General features: G+C 35.4%; 2 protein-coding genes across 2 annotated transcripts; one reads left to right on the top strand and one right to left on the bottom strand.

Annotated features, from left to right (window-relative positions):
• Nucleotides 1-906: 906 nt before the first annotated feature.
• bel (ATP-dependent RNA helicase bel) lies at nt 907-14078 on the bottom strand. Its single transcript, XM_090119796.1, has 13 exons — nt 13856-14078; nt 11827-11923; nt 11327-11500; nt 10083-10387; nt 8547-8690; nt 7907-8115; nt 7431-7556; nt 6803-7157; nt 6321-6447; nt 5900-6052; nt 4921-5116; nt 3643-3812; nt 907-2488 (listed from the first exon to the last, which is right to left on the bottom strand). The coding sequence occupies exons 1-13, from the start codon at nt 13898-13900 to the stop codon at nt 2373-2375; spliced, it is 2217 nt and encodes a 738-aa protein (XP_089975922.1). The 5' UTR covers nt 13901-14078; the 3' UTR covers nt 907-2372.
• A 1861-nt stretch (nt 14079-15939) lies between these two features.
• LOC149909726 (uncharacterized) lies at nt 15940-18753 on the top strand. The gene is made up of 6 exons (XM_090119819.1): nt 15940-16328; nt 16499-16591; nt 16928-16993; nt 17196-17264; nt 18020-18094; nt 18228-18753. Exons 1-6 carry the CDS (start codon nt 16235-16237, stop codon nt 18362-18364), a joined length of 534 nt encoding a protein of 177 aa, XP_089975945.1. The 5' UTR covers nt 15940-16234; the 3' UTR covers nt 18365-18753.
• Nucleotides 18754-23824: the final 5071 nt, after the last annotated feature.

The raw sequence follows: 23824 nt of genomic DNA, 5'->3' as shown, positions 1-23824 counted from the left end.
ATCGAAGAATCAAAATGGCTGCGCCTTTAATTTTTTACCTCAGCGTGGGCTTTATGCTAATGAAGCCCAAAAACAAACATTGTTACAAGCCGAATGTGTAACATACAATAAAAATAAATTAAATAATATAGGGAATCGTTAAAATGAAAGAAATGTCCGTAATTTATCCACGAGTCACCTTTTGAACATTCCGTGGATGCCTTCACGGCGGGGTCCCGCCCGCTCCAGACGCGATCTCCAAATAAAAAGGCGCCACAAAAAGATGTATTCAATAAGCCATTGGCCATTACGTATGTAATCGATGAGATAAATTAATAATAATGATATTTTAAAGACAAGCTTAGAAAAGCTTTTAGCGTTTTGTCCACCTACTTACCTACGGCTTACCAAATCTTCTTGATGGTAATCGTAAAAGTAGATGTTTTATATTTCTGTAGTATAATATAATACAATAAAGTCACGATGTGTACACATGAAACTCTTTCATTGTATTATTTTTTGTATGGTTATGTATGTACCCTAGATTGTTTATTATGTAGATACCTCATACCTATATTGATTATATTGGAAATAGTTTTTTTAGTACTCTGTATAGAATAGCTATATCGATATATGTACCTAGTTTTAAATTATTTTAGAAAATATCAATATTTTAATCAATCAACAAATAATACGCGAAACTGTTAAAAAATGTAGTTAATATTTGAACTTGTTAGCTATACTTATATTTATTTCCCTTAACATTTTATGCGTTATATTCTTGTATGTAAAATGCAGAATTATGGCCTACAAATCTAGCCTATTGGTAAACAGATATATAGAAATAACAGGTACAGAAATTGTCAATACATTCAAACGGTTTAACTATTTAAAGGGAAAAGGAAAGAAAAATAAAAAGGACTAATATTCAGTTTTATTTTTATTTGTAAATTCACATTCAAATTACAGACCACATTGGTGACAGATGTTACAATATGGAATCTCTACAGACAAAATTTAGATAACATTTACTATGATACTGTATCGGTACTCCAACTATCATCTACTGCATCGAATAGCTACATCGACTTAGGTGCGTAAATGCTTAAAATTGTCGAAAATCGTGAAGGAGACAGATCGGAAAAGACAAATCGAAATACAATATAGCATCAATACAATCCAGACGAATCCACGATACAGATGGAACATCAAAAAATCTATATTAATCGACTACTTCCACATAATTGTTACTGAAAAGAATAAATCGCGGATCGCGACCAGCACTGGTGCGATGGAAACTAAACGTAGCTTTTCCATTTGTCGCGCAATCAGTTGATCGCGATTCGCTTCCACGGGCTCGCGGGAAATGCCCGACACGACATCTATCTAAAATATTTTAAAAATATTGTTAAAACATTGTCCGCGATCGTTCGGCGCGCATGAGATTCAACGATCGCGACGCACGCACACGTACGCACCGCTCTGAATCACAATTACATTTAAAACTATACTTAAATAGTTCACGGGTAATTTAATCCGACGCGCGGAGGAAAATAATCGAATAATATTACAATAATGATTTATTTACTTAATTTTACGGTACACGAAAGTGCACGACGCCCAGTCGGATTGAATAGTTTTGAAACTTGTCGTTTGTATGAGCTATTTGTGAACTGGGATATTTTGCTTTGCCGTCTGAGTGTCGTGCTAGTTACACCGTCTATCTATAGGGAAAAATTCATATTGTGACGATCACATACAGATATGGTAAACTATAAAATGTTGATACATACATGGAGAACTTTGTACAAAATTAACTACATTGGGGCAGGATAAAACTAAACATAACTAAAGATTCAATTAATTTAAGATATATTTCACTTTTTAATTCGTTCCATAAAAGTTATTACAGAGTCTACTAGACACAATCTCCCAATACTGGGGCAAAATCGACTCCGTAACAACTCTATAGCAAAATTATAATGTTTACAATACTTTTTAATAAAATTTAAACTCACTATATTTCAGTGTACATTACCATTTTTATTTAAACTATTATTACACTCCTCGTTTTAACATAGACACAACATAATTGAAGATACAATTAATAAATAAATTTAACACAATGCGGCAAAACCGGTTTGATTAAATCATCTAATTAAGAAGTTATCCATGTATGTTAGTCAGGTAGTGAAGGGACGTCGTGTGTTGGGAGCGACGTCTACTGATGGTAGGGACGTCAAAGGATGGTATTGACGTCGACTGATGTTAAACGTCGTTTGATGGTAGCGACGTCGTTTGATGGTAGCGACGTCGTTTGATGGTAGCGACGTCGTTTGATGGTAGCGACGTCGTTTGATGGTAGCGACGTCGTTTGATGGTAGTGACGTCACCTAGGGTTCATTGCAGTTCTCCCACCAGTCGGTGCCACCGCCACCGCCACCGCCGCCACCGCCGCCGTACGAACCGCCGTAGTTGCCGCCGTACGAACCGCCGCCGTACCCGAAACCTGCGTAACCGACTGTTATAGGCAAAACCAAGAAGCTTATATCTAATACACTGGAGATTGCAGTATTACCATTAACTTGTAACAAGAAAATATGACGTGGAATGACGCCTGTATGTTTTTTTATCCCTTTCACACCTAACTTGGCAAGTTGGTGTGAAAGGCAAAACACGTGAATAGCGTTTGACTTTTTACAGTCCTACGGTATGCACTATGTTGCGGGTTAGAGAAATCATCACATTGCTAACATAATATACAGAGTGGAATGTTGTAATGTCATGCGTAGGTATAGTATTCAGTGGGATTTCACTCAAAGAAAATATACCATTATTTTGAAAAGAAATTAAATTTAAATTTTTCGGAAAATTTAGTCAAACCGACCAAAATCTGTTTAAATTACAGTCTGTAATTTTATAACATGGATCGTTCGAGTCAATTTTAAGTATTGAATCTATCTAAAGACGACAATTCAAATAAATTTAACCTTTAATAAGTTCAAAATTAAAATTTCCAAGTGTGGCAACATATATTACAACACGGTCGTTTTAAGCAAATTGAGATGCAAGGAATTTTACAATTCTGTATGTTTTAATATGAAACATAAATAGGATTGGCAATCGCCCAAATCACTAAAACCCAAAATATGTATCTTATTAACTAGTTTGATGAGTCACAGTATGTATGGATTCCATGTATAAAAATGGAATTAAATGTTAATGTTGGCCATTTAACCGAAATTTGCAAAAATAATTAGCTATTTTTATATTACATATACATTGTAACAATGAGAAAGGTCACAAAAATATTTATAAAAAATTACACTCAAAATTATGGCTTTGAAGGTATTTCTCTTTTATATTCTAAAGTTCGAAGTGGGTCGCATATCGAAATCACGAATTTTTTTCTTACAAACTTCTCTATTGAACCACGTAACAACAACGTATTTCCCAACCCCAGTCCCATCTATTAAATGCATATAAGTGTGACAACGTATCCTCTACAAACTCGTCCGCAACAACCGAAGGTAGCCACTCCATATAACTCATATAAGGCCCATTCAAACGGGAGAGTTATCCTCTACTGCCGTGGGTAGTGTATAACTCCGGTTTGAATAGGCCTTTACACGGGTGCAACCACCACATTATAATGTGCAGTACCATTGCCCATAGCGGAGGGTCCGGCGGAGCGCGGCTGCGTGCGCGACTGCGTACGGAAGTCGCGCGCCCCGAAGCCGCTGCCACCGAAGCGACTGCCGCCGCCCGAGCGACTGCCCGCGCGCCGCCCGCCGCCGCCCGCGCGACCGTCAGCCGCCGTGCTCGTCAACCAACTGCAATACACACGATTTAGTATTTAACTTTATCATAGGCAATACACACAATATAATACTGAACAAAATTATTCGATAAAGGGCGGTTTCACAACCACCTAATATTATGTTAACTTATCCGTCCAGTTACGGACAAACGATGAAAAATTTACAATATCATTATCGAAACGTGACAAACAGGCTATCAGGTACTTTATCAGTAAACTGGACTATATTTTATATACCTTGGCTACTTCTCTGTTCATTTCAATTTTGAATTTTCTATACACGTTTAGACAAAAATAATTAGAATTTCATTTTATCTTATTGATTTAAATAAATGCTGCTTCATTTATAACATTATGTTGTTCAGATTGATCAATCAACACATCAACACATTTTACTCAAAAAATTTGCAACATTGAAGGTTTATAAATTTGCTATAGATAATACAGATATTATAGTCGAACTATGCGACCCTACTATGCGTGCCAAATAAGAATAGGACTGTCAAGACGCCATATTGTTCAGTAATACGCGCTAACTTCATTACCAAAGCGTATGGTGTGCAAAAAAATCAATAAAGAAATTATATTCAGTTTAAATATTTAATGTACGCTTTGGTATTTCTGGTACTTCTAATGGTGGTATTTCTAATACATTTCACGCCAAATTTATTATGAATGAGTAGGATTTGAAAATAAAAGCACGTATATAAAAAAAACATATTATATAATATTATTTCAGTTTTTATCAATCGGATAATATTTCCTCTACACCACTTAACACAGCGTCATCGTCGTCGTATTCTGTATCTTCATTGCTATCGCTGTCACTGCTATCTCCGCATTAACTATGAAAATGTTAACTTTTTATGAATACTGTTTCCATACCTGTATAATTAATTTATCCATAATCCATCAGTGAAATTCAATAAATAGTATTTTTATTGAATTTCACTGATTTATAATCACGAACAATAAAAAATAATTATATGAAAATTCTTTTTCGCACATTTTCTTGCTGGCAGTACTAATTTGACAGTTTTCGTGTGAAGTTGGCAGCAAGCGCGTTCCTATTCTTAGTTGGCACGCATAGTACTACATTTCACTACTACATTACAACTCACTTTGGCACATCCTGCTTAGCCTCCACCAGCAGCTCGACCAGATCCCTCGCCAGGCCGCGGTTGGAGTCGTTGAAGAACGACGTGGCGACGCCGAGGTTGCCCATACGGCCGGTACGCCCGATACGATGCACGTACTCCTCCACGTCGGACGGCAGGTCGAAGTTGATCACGTGCCGCACGTGCGGGATGTCCAGACCTGGAGAGGGGAAGCGTAAAGTTGGCTGTTGGAACTTCTTTTGTGTACACATGTCATTTGTCTGTACTGTGATAGTAATATTCACAAGACTAGTGTAATTAACAAAAAATAGTGCGTGTGTAACTGTGTACACTGTACTTGACGTATATCAAATGAAGCATTACTAAATTTATTCCGAGGGGAAAAAATAAGATTGTGTGATGTCAGGTTATATTTGTATGTACATGTTTATTTTTTTACTTTATTTTTTTTTATTTGTGTTTATAATGTTATTTAAAAGCTGAATTAATTAGACTTCGAATAATTATTTAAGAAAACATAATCTCTGCCAATTCCTAAATTTACCTGCACTAGATCCCTTACCGAGTGCAACTCCCTGTGTGTGTATTGAAACTCTTACACTGAAATATAAACTTATTTTCTAAATTATTCTTGTTTATTTCCATATGCCTTTCTTTTAATCTTTGTATAGAATAAAATAAAGACGATTTTTTTTGTATGACCTAAATAATTTTCAGTAATTTTGATGTTTTGACATTTAATTTGTCTAATATAGCTTAATTTTGTGTTTTCAGATATTGTCGTATCTTTCCTTTTTATGTTTTGAAATTAGGAGTATTTATCTACCGGAATGGTTAATTTTAATCATAATATTGTTGTATTTAACAACAAATAAAAAAAAACAACAAGAATAATAAATACTTAGTCAGTTATTTTAAACTTGTGTTTGAAAATGGATTCTATCTAATCTATGTGTATATTGTGTGTGGAACAAGAAGCGACCTCTAGCGGCGACCGCAGTGGCCACCAATATCGGCGTCTGGCCAGATCTGAAGCGACGCAGGGCCTCCTCGCGTTCACGCTGCGACCGGTCTCCGTGGATAGATGTCACCGGGTACCCGTCGCGGTCCAGGAACTCTTCTAACTGGTCCGCACCTGGGTACAATTAAATTGGGTTAGTTTGGGTGACAGGTTGGTGCTTCGAGTATAGAAGTTCAGGTTCACCATGGCGCTAGACAACCTGTGGCTTTAAGACGGGATAACCCAATGGTTACTGTGTTTAAAATACGCATTTAAAACAATTTAATATTACACATAATATCATCAATCATGCATTTTTAAACAGTTTTGATAAAGATTTATTAATTCTGTATTATTTTTCTATGTAGGTTGTAAGTTTATAAGCATAAAAAATTTAATATACCTTTCTTTGTCTCGACGAAGACCAGAGTGAGTTGATCTTCCTCAGTGCGCGAACGTTGCAACAAATTGGAGGCATTCAATAAATCCAACAAAAATGATCGTTTGTCCTGTTCCTCTACCCATACAACCTATAAATAAAAGTAATAATATTTATTAGTTGTTTTGGATAATTTAAAAATATTTCATAATTGTATAATCCATACTAATATTATAAATGCGAAAGTAACTCTGTCTGTCTGTCTGTTACTCAATCACGCTTTAACTACTAAACCAATTTGCATGAAATTTGGTATAAAGATATTTTGATATCCGAGAAAGAACATAGGCTACTTTTTATCCCGGGAAATAGGATAGGTTTTATCCCGGAAATCCCACGGGAACGGGAACTATGCGGGTTTTTCTTTGACTGCGCGGGCGAAGCTGCGGTTGGAAAGCTAGTATATTATATATGCCTTGTAATTGAAAAAATTGCTAAAAGCTCACCTTCTGCGTAATATTCTCGGACGTGGAGCCAACCCGTCCGACAGCGAGGAACACGTAATTGTACAGAAAGTCCTGCGCGAGCACTTGAATCTGCTTGGGGAAGGTAGCGGAGAACATAAGCGTCTGCCGCTCGCCGGTCTTGGGCATAGTGTGGCACTCGACGATCTTGCGGATCTGCGGCTCGAAGCCCATGTCCAGCATGCGGTCCGCCTCGTCGAGCACGAGGTGGCGGCAGTGGTCGAGCGCCACGCGGCCGCGCGCCAGCATGTCCACCAGCCGCCCGGGCGTCGCCACCAGCAGGTGGCAGCCGCGCTCCAGCTCGCGGAACTGCTCGTGGATCGGGGACCCGCCGTATCTGTGCACGTCAATGTCAATTAGTATTGAAGATAGAATGAAAATGTTTTTGCAAAAAATTTAATTAAAATAGTCAATTAATATAATAATTAAAAAGCATTGATGATTTTGTAAATAATTAATGATATACAAAAAGTTACTCCAGCACAACAGCAAAGGGAGGGAAATCAATTGAAAACTCAAGATAATGAAAAAATATTTTTCCCTAGTATTTTTGACCGTTTGTAAATAAAAAGTCATGGCAAACTGTAAATGGAACAAGGAATATGCTTACACTACACAGGGTCGGACACGGGAGCGGTAGGCGAATTTTCTGGCTTCATCATAAATCTGTGTGGCGAGCTCGCGCGTCGGCGCCAACACGAGCCCCAGCGGGTATTGCTTGCGTCGCTGGAATGTCCTGGGATAACCAATATATATTTTAGCTATTTTGCAAAGAAATTTAGGTGTATTTTTTTCAATTTATTTTGTATAATATCATAGAAACCTGGCATGGTTTTCTAATCCTACTTTTATGTCGAATCGAATTAATAATAAAGTAACTTAGATAAGTTATAAATATATTTGCCTACCAACAATCAATCATTACAAAACAATTACCATAGATATGATGTAAAGTTTTATTCAGATAATACATAAGTGATAATGCATAAGTGTTAATTTATAAATAAAGAAGAAAAAAAAACAAAACTAAACTTAATCCATAAAAACGTATGTATCGACCAAAAAGAACACAATGAAAAGCCTCACCCCACGTTTTTGGGCCCAGCCTCATACATCTGGTTGAGTATGGGCACGAGGAAGGCGGCCGTCTTGCCGGAGCCGGTCTGCGCGCACGCCATCACGTCGCGGCGGCCGAGCACTATCGGGATCGCGTACTTCTGCACCGGCGTCGGCTTGTCATAGCGCGCGCTGGCGATGTTCGCCCGCATTATTTCTGTCAGGTTAACATCCTCAAACTGCAATAGAAAATGTAAGAGTTAATTATAATCCAAAATCACTTGAGCCATCATCAACAAACTTTAAATGGGGTTTTAAATAAATTTGTAAATATAAAATTTTAAACTACTACTTTTATCAGATAATTTTTTAGACCAAAATATAACAAAAATTATATTCTAACTAGCTTGCGCCCACGACTTTGTACGTGCATCCCCGTTTTTCCCCGTTCCCGCAAGAATTTCGGGAAATCCTTTCTTAGCGGATGCCTTCGTCCTAACATCTACCTGCATGCCAAATTTCAGCCCGATACGTCCAGTGGTTTGGGCTGTGCGTTGATAGATCACTATATCAGTCACCTTTGAGTTTTATATATATAGATAATAATGTAACAGCCAAAATCGTATTACATACATTCATTTACAAAAATAAATAAAAAGGATAAACTTACGCTTGTAATGAAGTCCGGTACGTTCTCGCCGCTGGCCTCAACCGGTATATCCTCGTATTTGGAGAAATTGATTCCTGTGTTGCCAGTGCCAAAGAGCTCCAACTCCTGCCGCTCGTCGCGAGGTAGCGGGACTGTCCAATCATTCTGTTGACAATTAAGTTAAAAATATTTATCTATTTAATAGTAATTTAACCTAAGACCCAAAACTCATTAGATGCAGCCTAGAATATAATGAAATTCTATATATTATATCATTACCTATCATGAAGGTTGATATTGAGATCTGTTATTAGATACTCCAATCATTAACTGCATTACAGTAAGTATAAACTAGATATGGAACTAATCTTTGTTACATAATATGTTTAAGTTCTATACATGTATCAGTTCTTAGTAATGAACTATCAGACTATCTATAACTGCCTATTACATATTAAATACCTGGGTTTATAATATGAAAGAGTAATTATTCACATATACTATAGAAGTATATACTGCAAATGTATAAGCACATTTTGCTATGAAACTTAAGGTTACATGACAAGTGTCAAGTGGTAACACTAAGTGACATATCACACTAGCGGATTGCGAGCGGTTTCAAAGCGGAGCGGGTGCGCAACGAATACGTTGCGGTTGCGCAGCGAATTCGTTGCGGACGCGTGGCAGATGCGCAACGTTTACGTCGCAGTCATGTACACTCATTAACAAAATGGAATCCGTGCTGGTTGTTACTTATAACTTGTGATAGTATAATAATTATGAGATCATTATTTTTTACGAGTTTCATAACATGTTAATGTTTAGGGTATTGTTTTATCTATTAAATCTTGGTCGAAATGCAATCAGATAACTTAATTGCTCATTAAGAAAGTTCATTAGTGAAATAAATGTTAAAGCTCCTTAACTAAAACAGGGCTATCTTATTATTAGATAAATAGCAGTGAATAGAAAATTTTATCAAGCAACCAGCAACTCACTATCACTTTGCTCATAATTAGGTTCACAAAATCTCTTTATAACATACGTTGCTATGGGAGAGATTATACTGGTCAGTCGTTACATACTTTTGGAATGTATGGTACATTCTAAAAGTCCTAGTAATTCAATTTTATAGCACCTTTTTTTAACAACTCCAGTTGTTATTACATCTTTAGTTAACTGTTAAGTAAGTGCATTTCCACAGTACGGTTAAAAAATTGAGTGCTACAGAAACGATGGAAATATTGAATGGAAGTTAGGCAAGGCGGAAGGGCTGGCTTTTGTGCGAGAGTATACAAAATGACGCGTCCGCAACGAATTCGCTGCGCAACCGCGGCGTGTTCGTTGCGCGCCCGCAACGTATTCGTTGCGCACCCGCTCCGCTTTGAAACCGCTCGCAATCCGCTAGTGTGATATGGCACTAATTCACCATACACATGACCATGCTACCCATATTGGCTCTTTTGACTTTTCCCCTCAGTGGCAAAGTAAAAAAAAATCAACCTGTTAAACCACAAGGTAAATCCTACGATATATTGTATGGAGGAGCAACATTACCTCGTCCCTACGCGATGAGGTGCGGCGCACGTCGTCCGACGGCCAGCGGGAGTTGGATCGCTCCTCCGCGCGGGGCTCCGGCTCCTTCCACCGGTCGTTCCGCGGCTGCGGCGGCTCGGTGTAGTCCTCGTCGCGGCGGATGTCGCGCGACTCTCCGCGCGGCTCGCGCACGTCGCGCGTCTCGCGAATGTCGCGCGACTCGCGTGCTCCGCCCCCCCCACCGCCGCCGCCGCCGCGCCCGCGGTCCGACCAGCGCTCTGACTCCCAGCGATCTGAATCGCCATTCTGACTTCCTGCTTCACGACCTGCGGCAGACACCTTCATTTAGAATCGTCATTTTGATAACGTAATGTCAGTGAGGCTCTCACATGAAGCAAAGACAACATACAGTATGTTCAATAAACTGATATCAGTAGATATGATCCAAACTGCATAGATATCTACTGATGTTGTAGCTAATAATACCTAAATCCAAAATTTTTTTGTACAACAATAAAACAAACCATCAAAAATATAAGATACGTAACACAAATACGTAAAACAAATATGCGTCATAATTATTCTTATAAAAAGTAGCGTCAATTTCCGCTATATTATAACGGTCAATTCGCAATGGTTCGCCAATGCTTGTAATGTAAAATGATGTCTGGAAATTTTTTCTTAACTACGTATTAAAATGACGTCATTCAACAATAAATCTCGGCGGTTTACGATCTTAATACAAGCAAAAACAAATTTTGGTATCACTATTCATAAGATCAAAATTAACTTTTACATTTGTACTATTTGTTACGGGTTTGACGCATTTGGTGCACTTCTCAACTTGTACACCATGCTCAAATGGTGAACTTAGCAACTGGTGCACTTCTCAAATGGTACACTTCGCAACTGGTGCACTTCTCAATTGGTGCACTTCGCAAAATGTGCACTTTTTATGATGAGTGGAGATTTGGAAAAATTGTTTAAAAATGAAAGAATCTTTTGTTTTGCGTAGGTTATTTTCTTTAAAAATATTATCATTTTTCCAAATCTCCACTCATCATAAAAAGTGCACATTTTGCGAAGTGCACCAATTGAGAAGTGCACCAGTTGCGAAGTGTACCATTTGAGAAGTGCACCAGTTGCTAAGTTCACCATTTGAGCATGGTGTACAAGTTGAGAAGTGCACCAAATGCGTCAAACCCTTTGTTACTTAAGACTACTGCAATACTTCGAGGTTAATTTAAGTTTGATGGTTTTCGTACCGCGGTTAGTGCGCGGGTATCGCTGATCGTAGCCGCGATCGTTTTCACGGTCGCGGTCACGGTCGCGGTCGTCGCGCCGACCACCACGGTCGTACGTTCTAGAGTTGCCTCCGTATGATGAACGGGTGTCCCGTCCCTCGTTGCTGTCTAAGCTTTGACGCTTAGACCCTTCGCCTGTGAAACAGTCTTTGTATTGATATCACTTCTTAGATGCTGCAATCACTTGGTTTGATTTTCTTTGTGTGTAATTAAAAAACATTGGACCAGTTCAGTAATAAAAAGAATGTGTCCAATTTTTTCATTGTTTTAATCCTAGTGATACCACCAAATGATAAAGCAGTGTACAATTATTTTATCTTTCATCCTGTATAACTAAATTCCTAAAAATGATGACACATTGTAAATTTTGTTTCTCAAATTCTTTATCACCTAAACTCACTTAGAACATTTTGAAGAGTCAGCGTAGTAATTTGATTAATGGTCTTAGTAAACAAACTTACCTTCAGCAGGTTTAGCCTCCAATTGCCTACGCAGATGCGGAGGGATGTAGCGGCCAGCACTTTTAGTAGCCTGAGGCTGCAAGTCCAGACCAGCAAGCTGTATAAAAAAAAATTATTACACATCTTTAGTAATAGCTATCATGAGACAAATAAAGAAAGAATTTAAGTATTTTATTTTAAGTCACTATACCACTTTCTAATATTAAAAAGTATATTATGCTAATTAGATCAGAAAGGAAAAATTTTGACATTCATAGTGATTCAAAGATTGTTTTTAATTATTACACACATAACATTAAAAAGAAATGTACTTTTTTAATTTAACAAGGGTTTTTCCTTGTTATGAAGACAGAAACACATTTCATTAGTGAAGTCAATAAAGATTTTATTTTATGACAGGCTAGTAGCTGTTCGCCTATGGCTCCGTCAGTCAATATTTTTGTTTAATTACTTTTGCAATTTTTAACTAGTTATTATACCTCATCCAAATAAAACATATACAACAAACCATAAATGATTTAAATCTATTCCTTCGTTATTGATTTATAAGCAGTGTTACAAACTGTAGGTATACAGATAATAAAATCAAATATTAAAAATAAGGTTCTAGAACTAAGAATTAGTTATCATTGAATTGGGAATGTCATTAAGTTAAGAAATCAAGAAAATGCATTTATTGAACACTTTCTACAAATAGATATTGCAGAACAAGGTCATTTTCGGCAAAGTTACAAGCCACCTTGTTGTGAATCACAACCACTAATTAATTATATAAAAAGGGTATACAAATATAAAGGACAAGAGTATGTTCTTCAAGATACTTGTGACTAATATTTTGTGAGTCAGATTCTTATTTTTTTTTTCTTAGATAATATAGTTACATCTATAACAAAATTTCACACAAACTTAAAATTTAAAATTGAATGGTACTCATTCATTTGTGATATTTAATGACCAGACGCAAAAGTGTGTCAAAGAACTGTAAATTACAAACAACAAGAGATAATGATTTATCTTTTTACTATTTCCTCAATTAATCACTGAATCTGATTCAATTTATATATAATAAACTTTAAAGTTTCTGTAATCACAAGTACATAATGTGATAACAATGTGAATATTTTTTGATTTAATGTGAATAAATTTTTAACAACTGCACACATTGATAATGTGAATGTATGTCACAGTGTAAAAGGAAAAAGAAAGAGAATATTCACATTGGTGGTCATTGAGTTTAATTAAAATGTATATAAAATCTTCTCAATACAATTAGATTAACAAAAAATTATATACAAGTTGCTTAATTATTTGTGAGAAGACTTAACTTGGATGAAAGTTAATGTACTAATCTTAACAGCTAAAAATTGTTAATAACAGAAAACATCTAATTGAGTTTATACCTGACCTTTTGCACAACATTTTGTAATCAAATCTCAGTAAACATTAGTGATTCATAAATTTATTAGTAGATGGAAATGCATGCAGTGTATTCTAGTGATATATGAAAAATTGATTTTGAAATAGATAGCAAAAACTGATCCATACTTTCTTTCTTTGTGCATCTGACCATAAGAAATTAATGGTGAACGAACATGATGTATTTATTTTATTCTTGCCCAATTGATTTTTTACTTTCTACCCTTGTGAAGCATTTAAGTAGTCTATTTGCAATTCTCGGGAATAATTATTATTGTCAGTATAACAGTATATTGTATGCTAATAACAACACACTAGTAATCGTAGATGATCGTAATAAATTGACATTATTGCTATTCCTAACCTAACAAAGTAGCTAATGGGCGAGTGAGGCTGTAACCCACCCCAATACTCGAGATACCTTAGAATTTAGACGCCATGTTGGTTATACTAAGACACGTAAAACTATTTCTACTGATGAATAGAGGATTTTGCTTTCCATACAAATTATTCATTTGATAAAAACGCATACAATTTATTATGAAATGATACATTTTTTATAGATTTTCATTCAATTTAAGAAAAATCAATACAAAGGACATGAGGTACCGACCTGCTGCTCTAGACCTGTTCCATTTTGGTTGGTAACATTACTCATATTACTACCAAGCGGTACGTTTTTTTGGGAACGTTGCTCCAAAAATATTTATTAAAACAAACACAGTCTACAATGAATTTTGCACAATCACAAATTCAGAAAATCACATGAAAAGGCTAAAATTTCTTTCCCACAAACACTTTTCATTCGCAGTTTTTGTTCTTTTTTACAGACTCAGTGTTGCCACTTGCCATTTAGTAAAATTATAAATTTCATTCGTTCACTTATTTCTTGTCTTACTCATATTATTTTGATCACAATAAAAATAGTGTTTAATTTATAAAAAAGGCAATGAATCGATTGTGTCTCTTCATTATTCATATCAGTAAAACTTTTTATGTTTAAATACAGGGTGAAACCTGCAGAAGAAAGATGTTCAAAATTAGGAAAAATATATAATAAAAATATATATTTTGTTAATTCTATATCTTCCTTCTAGCTTCCCTTGTAAACCTCGACCAGACCACCACCACACCACCACTAATACAAAACCTCAATTAATTATTAGTAGTTTATTCGACTGGCAACAATAATTAAGAAGTCGGTCATTCTTATTTGACAATTACTATCAAATTGACTTTAAGATTGCGACTGAAGGACTTGTATCCATGGTTATGAATAAATTATTTAAAAAAGTCGGTCATTCAAAATATGTCAAAACAATTCAAAGTGAATACCACAAAGCTCAAAGCAAGTCACAGAGCAAGTACAATAGGGCGTATTCAGAAAGAAAGCTTGAAAGATAAGCACTGATCGGCGCCGACAAGTTTGTTGAAACTTGTTGGAACTTGTCGGCGCCGATCAGCGCTTATCGGCGCATGTTCATATATTTTCCTGCGCGGGTTACCAGCGCTGATAAGCGCCGATAAGCGCTTATAAGTTTCAAGCTTTCTATCTGAATACGCCCATATAGTAGTGACTAGTGAATACGAATTACCAAGTTACGAATTGGTCTATGCACGGTCTATGAAATATGAATTCGCAATAGAGTAAGGCCGCGTTTCCACCTGCAAGTAGACTTGCAAATTACTGTCAGACAGACTGTAAATTTTCAGTAAATTTACCCCGGCAATTGTCGGAAAATAGAAATAATTCCGACTTTGTGGACCACCAATACTGCTTTTAATCCATTATTCCGCAACACCGTACAAAAATCATGCAGACAAGGGAAAAAAATCTCTACCTGTACTTTCGAATATTCTCATCTGCACTCAATTGGACAGCTTACAAGTGACGGCATAGTGCTGAATCTTATTATTTTATGCTCATAAATCGTTCTTGATAGGTCACCTGGTGGTTAAAATGACCCATAATTTTTTCAACATGGGCCTGTAGTCAATACTGGCCGTGAAATTTCATCCCGACGCGACGCCGCTAGTCCATGCAAAAACCTTTTGTAATAAAAAAAAGACGGGTTGCACTCCGGGAGTGCCGGCAGAAGTGAAAACTTGATTATTAACGTTGAGCATGTTTGATATCCATCCGTCTTACGCTTTTTTGATCAGGTCACGTGTCCTGACGCGAGTTTAAGATTTTATACCCATTTACAGATGCTCAACGCCGCTAAAGAAGTTTTCACTTCAATAACTTCATTCATTCATTTAAATCATTCATTGAATTAGGCTGTATACAGTAAAATCATTGCCGTTTAATATTATGGCAGTTTCAAACTTTCAACCTCTGTGGTTTCAACTTGTCATTTAGACGTTTACATGAACATGATTCATAATTTACGCTTTGATTTCGGAAATTAAGTCGTGTGATAATCTAATAAGACCGAAATTTCAATGTATCATTTTATTTAAATTCTGATGAGTCAATTGTCAAACTCAAACGATTCAATTCAAACTTGAAACTGTGATTCAAACCAGGGCCCTGACAGCCTAGTTTCAAAATGGCTAGTTGTGGCGCTGCATTACTTCCTGTACTTTTTTTTTTGTTTCTACTTGTTTCCGGCTACGGCGCCATTTTGAGAAGCCATTACTATATTACTTGCTCTGTGGAAGCCATGTTATGACAATTGACATCTAATTGAATGAAACGACCATTGTGTCTATAATTTAATTATTTTTTTCTCGATTTTCACAATATAATAGACTAGTGTTCTACTGTAAAGAAGTGCTAAATTTGCTATGGGACTATTAAAGTGCTGTGTCGGTGGTGGCACCGCAACCAATGCGACGAATCGGCTTTTTTGTTTTCCGCAGAATGATTATTTGAGGAACCTGTGGATGTCCTTTCTGGTGCCCACTAATTCCTCCCTCATCGGATTGTCGAAAGATCAACTTCGACACAAACGCGTTTGTGAGAAACACTTCGATAGATATCAGTTCGATGAAGAAGGCAAGAGGCTTAGGCATTCATACCCATGCCTATTTACGGATGACGAAATACGCGCACGGCGTGCCCCTGTCTTCCAGTGAAACTGGTGAGTTCTACCTGGAGCTATAAATAACATGATTAAAAATTATGTAAATAGCTGATATTTGGTAAGACAGGTTTCATGGCTCCAAACAAATACTTTGACATACTTTACATTCCTTCTATTTGTGTTTGAATTATATTTTTAAATGTTACATATGTATTTACTTGTTACAGTACAAAATGCTCTGAGTGATCACAATTATCACAAAATGGAATCAGATGAGAATGAAAATATTACAGATAATATGTTGGTCATTGGAAGGGCAGGTATGTATTATGCACTCAAATTTTTATTTAAGCTATCCTATAATATGGTATTATATTTAACATAAATTATAATATAGTAATCAGGATAGGATTTTATAAGTTACGAGCTGTGCTCCACGGTTTCACCTGCGTGGCTCCGCTCCTTTTGGTCTTAGCATGGTGATATATAGCCTATATCTTCCTCGATGAATGGGCTATCTAACACCGAAAGAATTTTTCAAATTGGACCAGTAGTTCCTGAGATTAGCGTGTTCAAACAAACAAACAAACTCTTTAGCTTTATAATATTAGTATAATAATATATAGTATAGATTTATATAAGTTCTTTGGTTTTAGGTGATGATTATCATGAACATCCATCATGCATTCCAGCTATTCCAGTTGTTACGAAAAGACCTACAGGTATGTGATTTATGATAGTTTATAGGTTGATAAATCCATGTTTGTAAATTTTAGTAAGTTTTTTATTCATGTTCTCAGATTTTACTTTAAAGCTGTTTTTAAGAGAATTCCATTAGCTGTTATTAGATTCAAAGTTTCATATGTATGTAATGTTTGTAGGTACTTTATATTTAAAAGTAATTGTTTTGTTACCGATTTACAGATATGGCAGACCAAACTTCATGTTCCTTAAGCAAAGAAATAGAATTTCATACTCTTTGTGAAGATGCAGGTTAGTATTTGGTTTTATTTACTGGTTAACTTTGATTTTATTAGTGCAGATTGCAAGAGACATGGGATTTAGAAAAAGGTTTTTTTTTAAGGTTGACAGATGCTAAAAAATGTGGTGTTCATAAATTATATACTAACACATGTAGGATCACACAATATGTATAGTGTGCACTTGCACTATCTTTAAGTTTGTGGTTATAGATTGTCTAATCTAAAAATGAACGCCCCTCCACTAAACTTAATTGTTTCAATGTGTGAGGACAAATAATTATTGAACCACTTTATATGTGTGCGCGCGTCGATTCTACTGCAAACTTTGACACTCGCGCACTGATTTGTCAATTAATCGGGCGATCAGTTCAGGTGCCTAGCATTGTATGGCGGGGAGAGCGCGCTATGTACGGAATGACACGTCCGTTCTGTCGTGCATCGCGTCATTTATGCACTAGTTGGCCAACTGGTCCTGTCGTTCGGGACGGGACGGGACTGGAGGACTGAACGACCAATGAGGCAGACCAATTTGTGTGTATTGCGTCTATACACGTACTTTGAATGTGAGCGTAAACACAGTGGAGGGGCGTTCATTTTTAGATTAGACAATCTTTACTTAGATATGTTTATTGTATGTGACTTATCAATCTCACAGTTAAACTGCCATTGTTTAAATCTGGGGCTTACAACATTTGAATAGTAACTGTGGAATTGTCTTTGTATGGATGAGCTCACTACAAATACTAAAATAACTTTTATTTTCAGGAAATATATTAACTGAACCCACAGTAGAAGAAAAAACTACTCATGAAAATAAGAGTATCATACAAAAGCGTAAAGGTAATTTATTATTAGTAATATAATGTACATTACAAGTGCTTTTCACATCTCTTTCAGTGATAAAATTATTATTATTAACCACACCACCACAATGAATCATCAAAATAAATTGTAACATAAATTTTGTTTTCAGATTTTATGAAAAAAAATTGCCCAAAGAAAAGAAAATTTATGAAGCAAATAACCAAAATAACTGCTGATAGTTTGGGTAAAACAACCACACAAAATCTTAAACAGGCTGCTGCCTATGGAAATAATGAAGTATTGTAACTAAATTACTATTTTAAAAAATAGTAATTTAGTTTATCCAAGTTCCAAACTTCTAGTGTTGTACAGGGAAGCAAGTTGTATAATACATAATTATTTAAACGATAACTGTATCCAAAACAAAATTGGGGCAAATATAAGAGAAAAAATTCAAGATTTGGAGTTTTCCTGGTTAGGGTGTCAGAAAACACACAATATGTGTTTAAAAAAAATGTTTTTAACATATATTGCTAGGGTTCATGTCCATAACTGGAGCAATATTATAAATAAAATTTTAAATAGAGGAGAGATATGTGCAAAAAATGGCAGGAATCCATAGAATTGCTTTAATGAAATATAAAACAAATAAATTAAGAAAAAGAGCATTAAATAAATAAACATTGAAAACGAAATCTGTTTTATTTTTAATACCTATTCGCAATAATAACGCTTGGAGCTTACTTAATATCTAGTACTTAATCTGTGCTAGTACGTAGTATTTTTATCGATACAATGGGCACCTCACTAAAGTATCGATAGTCAGATATAGATATCGAACTGGTAGGCAACACTACTTATTACTGTCAAAATTGATAAGGCTACAGCAGCGCCACAACTGGCCAACTGAAACTATGGAAAACATCACTGTCGCATCTGTTACGTAGTAACTAATACCATGTCTGGTGCACTACATACAAAAGTCGATTAATGCCATCCGTCTACCAATAGATGCCGCTAAGTGTATCATTTTAACCAGCAAAAAATAAAATTAGATTTAATTGCAATTTCATTGCTTTTTATAATTTTTTACATACTTTTGTAAATGGAACCTACCTATTTAATTTAATTTTCACTCGATTTTAACTAATTTTACAGAAAAGTTTATATTCAAAACAACGCCATCTCATGAAACTACTATAAACAAGTTATTCTCCTCCGATTTGGCGATGCTAAACGAATACTAGAGGGCACTACAGACGTTTTTACGTTACTTTTCACGTTTTTAACACAGACTAATAATAATATCACAGACCACAGACTAATAATAATATACTACGTTTTTAATACATAACCTCATTGCCTTTGCAGTACCTATAAAAAATATTGTAAATGGGTTAAAGCCGTTATTAATTATTACTAACTGCGTTCCTGTAGCGGCTTATATTTGGTAGGTACCTAGTGTATTGATCGTTTTCATACGAAAAATGAATTGTCGGAAAACTTGCGAGATTGTGTGAATATTTGATTGCAAGATCTCATTACAAAATAATATACATAATACAACCTATACTTAAACCGTAGTAAGTATATTATTTCTAGTCACATTTAATTATAAGTATATAAATTATAAATAAATATTAAAGGACAATATTACACAAATCGACCTAGTCCCACAGTAATCTCAATTAAGGCTTATGTTGTGGGTACTAGACGACGATAAATATAATTTAATATTTTATAAATACATATATAGATAACACCCAGACCCAAAAACAAATAATCAAGTTCATCACACAAATATTTGCCCTGACCGGGGATCGAACCCGGGACCGTCAGCTCAGTAGGCAGTTACTTTACCTCTGCGCCAACCGCGTCGTTAAGAATATCAAGAATTCATAATGAAAACATCATAATGATAATAAATCGAAACTAAAGTTAAATACCTACCTACGTCATCTTGTTTTATTTTCTAAATAATCCTATCAGATTACCTTTATAATTTATTTTTTCTTTATGCGCCTAAAATGAAATATTTCGACATCGATTCCCATAAGAATGAAGTAAGTATTTTCCCGTTATAAAAAGTAGCCTATGTTCATCAGGTAGGTATAATTTTTGCTTCGAATGGTGAAATAATTTTTCAAATCAATCCAGTAGTTTCGGATCCTATCCAATACAAACAAACAAACAATCAAATCATTTCTGTTTTGTAGATAAATACGAAAGTTACTCCGTCATAGTAGGACAAAATAGAAAATAGTGGGACCACAAGAAAATAGGTATTCCCGCACGCGTCTGAACCGATTTTGACGGAAATTTCGATATACATACACGGTACATACCTACGTTGAAAAAGGACATCTCAATTTTGTTGCATAAATAGGATTCAAGGTGTAGGAACAGGGATTGAATAAGGCACACGGTTGAAGCCGTAGAATGAAAGTTGGTAATTTATAAGATTAATTTATTGTAAAATAAACTACTTCATTTTACTTAAACATATTCTATTTATCATTCATTGACTTATCATAAACTTTTGAGTCTAGTTAGGTACTAGTACCTATTATGTGAAAATTTTGAAAAAAATGTTTTCTTTAGGAAATTATTAGCATTAATTACCTTGTCTTGTCATTAATTTATTTACCTACTTGGTAATAATCGGTCGAACACTTGTTTAAAGTTTATTTTCCTTGTCTTTTCCAGGTAATCTAAATTATTTAATTTTTGCAGTAGGTAATTAATTCATTTCGGCTTGAACAGACAAGGCCATTAGGTGAAGCGAGATTGCCAAATATGGGTGATCTGTAGATTGCCGTCCTGCTGTCGAGCGTTCGCGGTACGGACGCCGCGCTGTTGCCGCACTGTGCATTTTGTATGAAAACAAACGACCGGCCGTGCGCCGTACGACAAACGCACAGCTTCGGCACTGTAGCGACTAGCGGTCCGATACGAAACGCATAAATTGAAAGAGCCATAAGTGTTGGAACAACATTCCACCACCATTTAACCAGTTTGACAAATATTAATAATTTTCGTTTCCAATACCGGAGACATATTTTAAAATCCTGTTCTAACCCTGCATTTGTATCGAATTACAGTTTACACATAAACTTTAATTAAATATTTATTTTATTTACTGGTTATAATATAACATAACATTATATAGACCCTTATTTTCTGCCTATTTATCATTATAATTATAAACATTGTAAGTATATGTTAACGGAAATGTATGTAATCCGTCATTGTATAAAATTCCCAGGAAATGTATGTAATTCCTAAAATCGCATGGAAATGTGTGAAATAAATTATTTTATAGTACACATTTCCTAGGAAATCCATATATTACCTAACTAACAGTCGGAAATGTAAAACATCTAAGATATTGGAAGGTACGCGGGACGAGGGGTATGTATGTCGCAATCGGATTGTATAATCCGCCGAATTACAAACGGCCGGCATTTTGTAATATGCCGAAAATTCGTAATCAGAAATTTTTGGTTTGGATAAGGGGGTGGGTTAGGTTAGGTTCGTGTTTTTTAGAACTATACAGAAATAGGAGCCCCACGAAGTGGGGCTCCGTCGGCTCGCGACCGTCTTTTTGTAGAATGTTTGAAAAAGACGAATTTCGGCATATTACAAAATGCCGGCCGTTTGTAATACGGCGGATTATACAATCCAACTGCGACATGTACACGGGGACAGCAGGACGAGGGGACTGATTACCTTAAGGACGCTGTCACAAATCTGCGTTATAGTCCGGGATACATCGTCCATTTTTGCAAGTGATTACTATCAAGCTAATTTTTCGTGAGTAGCTTTATTTTGATGAGATGCCCAATAATTTCATGTACGAAACTCTTGTTTGTGGTAGCTACCAGAGGAAACAAGGATAAAATATTTTGATTTGATGGTTCTCAAATATTAATTACCAACTGAATGTTTTTTTTTGTTAAATCTCAAGATTATTATCTAAATTATTCGAAAAAATATTTGTCCTACAAAATCTATGGTTTGATCAAAGAGTCCCCCTTTCCAATGTGTATCGATAACGAAGTCATCATAAATGATTACTAACCAGCTGATTTTTTTATTTTCACTTATTTAATACTTGTATAATTCAACAGACATATTGTCCTACAAATTGCGTAATAAATATTTGGGTACCGTCAAATCAAAAATTTTTATCCTTGTTACCTCTGTAAGCTACCACAATCGAGAGTTTCGTACATGAAATTATTGGGCATCTCATCAAAATAAAGCTACTCACGAAAAATTAGCTTGATAGTAATCACTTGCAAAAATGGACGATGTATCCCGGACTATTACTCAAATTTAGGTATATTTAACGTCGCAACGTGGTTCGCGGGACATCACGCTCACGTAAACATAGCGCAATCCATTTTATAGACCATCTTCATACGTGATATTTTTTTTTTTTATATTTTTATTGAAATTGATTCCAGAAGATTACTGGGAACTTTAAAAAATTCATTTTGTTACTTTTATTAGTAGGTACGATCCTTATAAGTATTTTAGTGTATTCAACCAACTTAAAAAAGTGGGACTATTTTACAACAATTTGAATATGAATTGTATTATTGTATACAATATCGAAGCTTTTTAAGAAATGTATAAAATACTTTTTTAAGGACGCTGTCACAAATCTGCGCTACTCAAATTTAGGTATTTAACGTCGCAACGTGGTTCGCGGGACATCACGCTCACGTAAACATAGCGCATTCCATTTTATAAACCATATTCATACTTGATATTATTTTTTTTATATTTTTATTGAAATTGATTCCAGAAGATTACTGGGAACTTTAAAAATTCATTTTGTTACTTTTATTAGTAGGTACGATCCTTATGTGTATTTTAGTGAATTCAACCAACTTAAAAAAGTGTGACTATTTTACAACAATTTGAATATGAATTGTATTATTGTATATTGTGTACATATTATTCATAATATATCGAAGCTTTTTAAGAAATGTATCTATAAAATACTTTAAGAATTATTATCATACATAATATTATGTTACCGGCAATATATTAAACCCGGCATTGTATTTGTATGCAATTCTTAGTAAATGTATGTTATTCCGAGAAACAGTCGGAATGCAATAAATTAAATTCGTCACATTACCTATATCTTTAAATCTGAACTTTTCCTAAGTAGCAAACACATTTGCAAATTTGGGTGGTTTTTGGGGTAGCTATTAACCAATATGAGGTCAAAACTAAAATCCAAGATGGCGCCGACGAAAATTTGAAATCTTTTCGTCATGGGTGTCATTTTCAAGGAGTTGGAGTAGCTATTAATCAATATGAGGTCAAATTTAAAATCCAAAATGGCGCCGACGAAAATTTGACATCATTTCGTCATGGGTGTCATTTTCAAAGTTTTTGGGGTAGCTATTAACGAATATGAGGTCAAAACTGAAATCCAAGATGGCGCTGACGAAAATTGTACATCTTTTCGTCATGGGTGTCATTTTCACGGTTATTAGGGTATCTATTAACCAATATGAGGTCAAAACTAAAATCTAAGATGGCGCTGACGAAAATTTTACATCTTTTCGTCATGGGTGTCATTTTCATGGTAATTGGGGTATCTATTAACCAATATGAGGTCAAAACTAAAATCCAAGATGGCGCCGACGAAAATTTTACATCTTTTCGACACGGGTGTCATTTTCATGGTAGCTATTAACCAATATGAGGTCAAAACTAAAATCCAAGATGGCGTGGACGAAAATT

This window comes from Colias eurytheme, chromosome 3, assembly GCF_061535395.1.
Source record: "Colias eurytheme isolate Ceu_HAF_F1 chromosome 3, ilColEury1 Martin Lab GWU primary, whole genome shotgun sequence".
Lineage (NCBI taxonomy): Eukaryota > Metazoa > Arthropoda > Insecta > Lepidoptera > Pieridae > Colias > Colias eurytheme.
This window is presented reverse-complemented; position numbering and strand designations above follow the sequence as displayed.

What these genes read in the sequence shown, in the direction of transcription:
- bel (XM_090119796.1), bottom strand. Translation starts at nt 13,900, where the DNA reads ATGAGTAATGTTACCAACCAAAATGGAACAGGTCTAGAGCAGCAG. An exon ending in CTTCGTCGAGACAAAGAAAG is followed by an intron (nt 6,053 to 6,320) that starts GTATATTAAATT and finishes AATTGTACCCAG; the next exon opens with GTGCGGACCAGTTAGAAGAG. An exon ending in ACCCTCCGCTATGGGCAATG is followed by an intron (nt 2,489 to 3,642) that starts GTACTGCACATT and finishes TCGGTTACGCAG; the next exon opens with GTTTCGGGTACGGCGGCGGT.
- LOC149909726 (XM_090119819.1), top strand. Translation starts at nt 16,235, where the DNA reads ATGAAGAAGGCAAGAGGCTTAGGCATTCATACCCATGCCTATTTACGG. An exon ending in TGTTACGAAAAGACCTACAG is followed by an intron (nt 16,994 to 17,195) that starts GTATGTGATTTA and finishes ACCGATTTACAG; the next exon opens with ATATGGCAGACCAAACTTCA. An exon ending in TATCATACAAAAGCGTAAAG is followed by an intron (nt 18,095 to 18,227) that starts GTAATTTATTAT and finishes TTTTGTTTTCAG; the next exon opens with ATTTTATGAAAAAAAATTGC.